Source organism: Cyanistes caeruleus, chromosome 30 (genome assembly GCF_971803275.1).
Source record: "Cyanistes caeruleus chromosome 30, bCyaCae1.hap1.1, whole genome shotgun sequence".
NCBI lineage: Eukaryota > Metazoa > Chordata > Aves > Passeriformes > Paridae > Cyanistes > Cyanistes caeruleus.
Window position 1 is genome coordinate 937,831 of NC_141730.1, and position 6,776 is coordinate 944,606.

The window sequence follows — 6,776 nt, forward strand, 5'->3', positions numbered from 1 at the left end:
ATGGACAATGCTGTTGGCCAAATGTTGGACCGATGAAAGAGGTTGGTAACGCATCTGTGGTGACATATTTAAGAAGTAAAAACAAAGTCACAGATTTTTTCTCTTAGAAAGAAGGAGGAGGAGAGAACATTTGAGAGAAAACAATATGGCAACACCAAGGTGAGTGGAGAAGGAGGGGGAGGAGGTGCTCTGTTGGAGATTCTCACAAATGGGACAGGACTGCTGGGTGACACATCACAAACTTTTATTTTGGGCACCAGTCTCAGTTACAGACACAGGAGATGGCACAAGTTCATGTCCCCACAAGCAGCTGAAGATTTCTTTGTTACAGAACATTTTATAAGTTTTTCAGCCAATAGCATATGGCTGAGCTTACAGACAATTGTTCCATCCAATCACTAGAAACACATGTACACCTTCTTCAAACAATGCTTGTTTGCTGTCTATTAACAATACACAATACTCTGTTATTAAGCTTAAAACCTTCTACTGTCTTGGTAAGCATATTTTTCTGCAGTCTTTAAGTCTATCTTAGCCAAGCCTAAAAAACTAAACTATTGTTTCATGTCCTGCATATTGTATTATTGTATCTTCCTTATTTTCAGGCTTTGCAGCTGCAGTCAGCTCTATGTTCTCTACTTTTTCTTTTCTGAGGCCTATTTTCACAGCTTCTGAAAATGAAGCTGAGATTCCTCTGAGGGCCATGGTGAAGATCATGGTGAAGCAGCTGTGCCCCTGCAGCCCATGGGGATCCACAGGGGATGCAGAAATACAACAGCCTGTGGGGATCCATGGGGAATGCAGAGGTCCACCCGCAGCCCGTGGCAGAGGTGCCCATGCCAGAGCGGGTGGATGCTTGTAGGAGGCAGTGATCCAGTGGAAGACCCGGAGGAGAGAAGTCTCTTGCTTCCAGGCTGGAGCAGCCTGTCCTCGGAGGACTGCACCCCGTGGAAAGACCCAGCTCACAGTGGTTTTGGGAGGACTGTCTGCCCATGGGAGGAATTCACACTGCAGCAGGTATGGTATGGCTGCTGCTTGTGAGAGTGGACTCATACCAGAGAAGTTCCTGGAGAACTGTCTCCCGTGGGAGTGTCAGGAAAATTAATCCACGAATACCAGAGGTTTATGTCCAAAAAGGAGACAGAGGAGTCCTTTTTCTTTATTCGAATAAAGGGAGAGGCCATGGGGCATTCCCCTGGGGTCTCTCAAATTTTTGGAGGGCGCAGCATCCTTTTTATCCTAATTCCCGGCCGCTTGTCCCTTCTCTCTTTCCCCATAGGCTGAGGTACTTGAGAGGTACAGGCTTCTCGGAACGCCTGATAGCTGGGGTACCTTTCCCCCCCCCCCAACCCCAATGCATAATCCCTTCTTAACTTTTATGGAATTCATAGTGTTCTTTCAGTGCCTCTTTGATCTTCTACTGGAATCCATCCCATTGTTTCTGTCGTCTCTCACTGATAGCTACATCTTATCAACTGACCCACAGCTTGTTTGTAAAGACAAGCTCATCATTCCTCTCAGGAGGGACCCCCACAATCTCACAGGGGAAGGACTCCTCTCCCAGAGCAGCAGAAGAAAATCTTGGTGATGAACTGACCTAAAAACCTCCATGCCCTGGTTCCCTGCACAGACCGGGGGCTTCTCCTCAGGAATGCTGGGGGGCACTGGGAGAGAGGTCAGTGGCACAGGGGGTCTGACGGCTCCCTGTGTTGCCTGAGCTGCCCACTCGGCCACCAGAACAACGCAGGAAGCATTAGGGCAGCTGTGGTTTTCCCGGTTTGGAGGGAGGCAAGAACGGAAAGCGGCGTGAAACTGGCGCCTGGCTGGGATGAAGGGGGTCAGGATGCCCAGTGTGACCAGGGCCTCCTGTAACACCCCAGAACTTTTCAGCCCCACATTAAAAATGCTGGACGATTTCTGTACAATCCGAATCTATCAGCTTTCATCTGGGAAAGATTTCACCCCTTTTCCATCAGGCTCACGCGGCCCATGAGCCCCCAGCCCGGCCGCCATTACCACACGGAGGAGTCCGAGCCCGCGCCACAGCGCCCCCTGCCGGCCGCGCCCGGAACTGCCCGGAACGGGAAAGCGCTTCAAGGGCAGGAAGATTCCGTCGGGATTTCGGGTTTTCCTTGCTGCTGCAGCCGTTGTTGTTGTTTGTTTGCATTGTTATACATACACACACGCTAGTAAAGGAGTGCTACTCCTTTTTCCATATCCTTACCTGAAAGCCCTTTCATTTCAGAGTTATAATTATTTGGAGAGGTCACGTTTTCCATTCCAGGGGAGGTTCCTGCCTTCCTTGGCAGACACCTGTCTTTCAAACCAAGACACCTTCCCTGACACACCTTGGCAGACACTTTCCCAAGACACCTTCATTCCAGTCCCTCAAGTCCTTGACTCCCATTCTCTGGTTTGGGTGGGCTGTTCTTTTGATACAGCATGGCAGGATGGGAGACCAGACACCTGGCAGATCTGGAGCTGGAGTGGCTTTTCCTAGATTGGGTGGATTTTTAACTGCTTTGGGTTATGATTGAGAACTGAGGCCATCAGACATGTGACTCCCAGGGGTCTGTTCATATCTGCAGAATGAGGGGCTCAGCACCCATCCTGGGGAGGACTGGCCATCATTAGCCCCGGGCAGTGGCAAACCTGGTGCTGTATCACCCAACCTGGCTTCTCCCTGCATACCTCCCCAGGAGGGCTTTCTCCCTCCTGTCCATCCAACTGGTTTGTGAACTGGGTGCTGAACCTCCTCCAGGAGGAAGACGAGGGACAAACAGGGTGAGACTGGCTATGTAGGGACCCAGGAGTGGGATGCAGGTTTGGGAGAGGGACAGTGTGGGGGAAACATCTTTTCCCCTCTTGGAAAGATAATTTTGAGGCTGGATGTTTGCAGCCTGTAGGCGAAGCTCTGAGTCATTCTGTGGAGAATTTAACTCATCCTCTGCAAACCAGCCACAGAGCTGCTTGGTAAGGGCTTTATTGAGCAAAGTTGGCTCCAGCAAGAGGGGAAACAAATCCCACCCCATTCCTAGGGAACAGGGCTTGCTGTGTCTTGCTCTGGGCCTTGTTCACCTTCCAGCAGGAGTCTCCTGGTGCAGAGGGTTTGCAGCCTGGTTCTGTGGGCCCAGCAAAACCTCACTGTGTCCAGGCAGGGAGCAGGGGCCCAGCTGGATCTGCCAGCATCTCTGTGCTGTCAAGACTCCTGAGGCAGGGCATTAAGCAGGGCACCAAGCTCTTCAGGTCCAGCTGCCCCATCTCCTGGCCTCCCTCACCCCCAGTGCCTGAGTTTGGCTTGGCTCTCCTTGGAGTGGCCCTCGGGTGTTGGTGCTGCCACAGACAGGAGGTTCTCAGGCTCCAGGACAAACATGCCATACAGGTTCCAGAGCAGCATGGCCAGGAGTGGCAGGAAGGTCATGCTGAAGCCAAAGGCACGGAAGGAGCGGCCAATGGTGTAGGACATCCAGAAAATCAACCTGGAGAAGGCAGAGGGTGCGGGCTCAGCTAAGGGTGATGCTATGGGGCTGGCACTCAGTGGTTCTGAGCAGCGAGGATTTCCCAGGTATGGCTGCTGTAGGAAGAGGAACCCTTCCTGGCTCTGGTGAGGTGCTGCCAGAGTGGCAGCAAACTCCATGGGATGGTGTTTGCTGGCACTGACAGAGCCCAACAGCACCCTGGGGTGAAGGAGCCACTTACCGGGAGATGGCGAAGAGCCCTGTGAGCAGCGGGATGAGCTTGAGGAGCTCCTGTTGGAGGTAGGTGGCCAGCACAGCCATGTTGAAGAAGTAGAGGATGAAGAGGTGGATGGACTGAGAGACGTAAGTGCGATGGATCTCCACCTCCCGGTGGAGCTCTCCAAAGGGCTCCAGGGCGGAGGAGCAGAGGCGGGAGATGCCGCTGACGATCATTCCTGAGGGACAGAGAGAGGGACCGAGTGGGTGCCCAGAGGAGCCATGGTGGGGTTTGGGGAGCACCAGGAGGAGAGAAAAACACCATCTGCTGCTCCTGGTGTGAGCAACAGAGCCACAAAGAGCTCAGCCCCTGCTCTGCTCTTGCAGCCCCAGGGCTAGTACAGCCCAGAGAAGGAGCAAAGTGCTCATACCCCAAGCCCATGGCTCACCCAGCACGATGGGGAAGGTGGCAAAGGCAGCACAACGCAATGTGTAGACCAGACGGGCACTGACGGTGGGCAGCAGTGGGGCGTCGAAGGGCAAGAAGATGTAGGCTCCATAGATGAGACAAGGGCAGAGGAGCAGGGCCCCTGCAACTGATGCCACAGCCTTGAGATTATCAGTGCCACAATCCCTGGCGCATGGGCACTGCAGCCCCTCAGCTGGGGGCTTGGCCATGCGCCCCTCAAAGCTAAGTGGATCCCGGTAGCGTGAGGGGCTGAGGGGGAGGAAGACCTGCTTGTGGTGGAGGGTGCTGGGTCTGTCACTGGGGGGAACATGGTCCCCCCTGCCCTCCTCCTGAGGCCATGGGGTGGGGTGCTGTTTCTGCTTGAAGGGGCTCTGCTCAATGCACTGTGGGTCGATGGGCACAAAGACATGGGCTGCCATCACAGGCACCTGGGGGACTTCCTCATCTTCGGCCTCAACTGTGGGGCAGGTAGGAACAGCTTCCTTTGGGTCTTCATGGCCCCCCTCAGGACTTGAGCGCCTCTTCACCTCCACAAACTCTGGTTGGCCCTGGGCACTGTGCTGACACTGGTCCCATGGCAGGGTCGCATCAGGGCTCTCCAGGTGTTTGTCTGGGGCTGGTGGCACCTTGTCCAGGGCCATCTTCCCCAGCTCCAGCAGAGCCACCTCCTCAGGGGGCAGGACAGGGTCTGCAGCAGCCATGAGAGCATCCAGTTCCACACCGCTGGGGATGCGGCTAGGGGCTGGTAACACTCCTGCCTGCACTTGTGGTGCACTTTCTGTCCTTTCTGCTTTCACCCTGCACCAGGAGAAAGAAGACAGATAAATTTACATAAGAAATTAGAGGTCTGGGGTCATGAGCACAGCCCCAGTGATACAGTGGGAGCAAACTGGCACCCCTGGAGCCCTCACCACCCACCTATCCTTGCACTAAGAGAGGAAAGCAGTGACTAGTGTCCCTGTGCTGTGGCCCCTGGCGACAGGGTCAGATACTGTCCTGGGCAGGGTGAACTCTGGAGGTACAGGTCTGGCTGCAAAATGGGGCAGCCTGGGAAGGCTTTTTTGTTTCGCCCCACTGAACAAACATCGTGGGGGTTCTGGCTGGGCACAGCCTGGATGATGCAACTGGCTCCTCTACAGCTCTCTCCTGGGCCAGGACCAGCCAAGCCCTGGGGAGAGGTGACCTAGCTGCTTCCGGGAGCCCTGGCTACAGCTGGCATGGGCCAGGTTTGCTGCCTCTTGTCACCCCACATCAGCTGAGACTGATGTGGGGTGGGCAAAAGGGGCTGCTGGGTGCCCTTCCATGGGGAGCAGGAGGTACAGGCAGAGCTCCCGCGTTGTTACCCTTTAGGGGAACCCTGTCTCTCTTGGTCCATCCTGGGTGTTTCGCCTGTCTCCTGCAATGAACATCGCTCCTTCACTCTTCTCACCACATTCATCTCTGCACTCTCACAAGGAGCCTTAGCCTGGTCACAGGTGTGGGGAAACTGAGGCACGGAGCCGCTGAGGGCTTCCTCCGAGATCCACACACGGAAGCAGGGCTGAAAGAGCTTCCCCGGCCTCCCGCACCTCCAACGCCCGGCTCCCGGACCCCAGTCCCGCTACCAGCCCGCAGCCCCGCTTCCCCCGCGGCACCAGCTCCCCTCGCTGCAGCACTCACTCGGGCACAGGCGGGGGAACATGGGGGCCACGGGGCAGCTCTGCCGGCACCCTGCGGGATTCCGGCGCTCTCCCGGCCGCCTCTCCGCCTCAAACCTGCCGAACCAGCTCAGGTGGGGCGGGCAGAGGGGCGGACCCTGCGCCCCTCCCAGCCCGGGCCGTGGGCCCGCGGGGCCCCTTGGTGGGCAGGGCTGGCGGGGGGGACACGGCGAGCCCCGGAGCTGCGTCCCAGGGCAGGCAGGGGACTCTCCGGGTCCCTGTCCGAGTCCTTCTGTTTGTGCTGACTTAAAGAGCTCTCCAAACACACACTCAGTTTAGACAGGAGACAGACAAGTCAGTCCTTGTTTGTTCGGCGAGGGTGCGAGGTGGAGTTTTCCACAAATCAAGCGCACCAAGGGTAACATGAAATTACGTTTTTTTCAGTAAAATGTACATAAATCCGTCTAATACATATTCCCCGCCCACCTAATGAATATTTATGTCGCATAACCTTTTGAAATAAGTAATTTTATTGTATTGAGCCACTTTTACTACAGAAGTTATGTGACGGCATAGTTATGTTTACAAAAGGTGAGAAAATTCAACCTGAAGAAAATAATTCAGCCTGAAGACACCACTGTGGGAGCCGGGACCCCACAGGACCCGCCAGGTTGTCTGGCCGGTCCATCGGGACCCCCGGCACGGCGGGATCCCAGAGCGAGGAGGGATTTCTGCGCCGTTCCCCCCGCTCCCGGTCCCACAGCCACGGCGGGACTCTGGTCGAGCCCTCGATCCAGGCAGAAGGATTCCGAGCCGCCGGGTCCCCGCTCCCGCCGGTCCCGCACTGGGACTCGGCTCTGGCCGACGAACGCCGCCGCCGCCGCCATGTCGCCAGCACTAAGTGCGGGCCTCTCGCGCGGCTCGGCTCTCGCGAGGCGAGGCCGCCCCCGTCGTCGCCCTACCCGCCCAGCGCGGCGCAGCCGCGGGAAATCTCGC

At 56.2% G+C, this 6,776-nt stretch overlaps 1 protein-coding gene across 1 annotated transcript; it reads right to left on the bottom strand.

The window, feature by feature from the left end:
- Positions 1-2,967: 2,967 nt before the first annotated feature.
- Positions 2,968-5,963, bottom strand: TMEM79 (transmembrane protein 79). The gene is made up of 4 exons (XM_023941775.2): positions 5,803-5,963; positions 4,124-4,941; positions 3,700-3,913; positions 2,968-3,479 (listed from the first exon to the last, which is right to left on the bottom strand). The coding sequence occupies exons 2-4, from the start codon at positions 4,842-4,844 to the stop codon at positions 3,275-3,277; spliced, it is 1,140 nt and encodes a 379-aa protein (XP_023797543.1). The 5' UTR covers positions 4,845-4,941; positions 5,803-5,963; the 3' UTR covers positions 2,968-3,274.
- Between the last annotated feature and the right edge of the window lie 813 nt (positions 5,964-6,776).

Coding starts and splice junctions, on each gene's coding strand:
- TMEM79 (XM_023941775.2), bottom strand. CDS start 4,844: ATGGCTGCTGCAGACCCTGTCCTGCCCCCTGAGGAGGTGGCTCTGCTG. Junction 3,914..4,123: donor CACCTTCCCCATCGTGCTGG/GTGAGCCATGGG, acceptor TCTGTCCCTCAG/GAATGATCGTCAGCGGCATC. Junction 3,480..3,699: donor GGGCTCTTCGCCATCTCCCG/GTAAGTGGCTCC, acceptor TGCCTTCTCCAG/GTTGATTTTCTGGATGTCCT.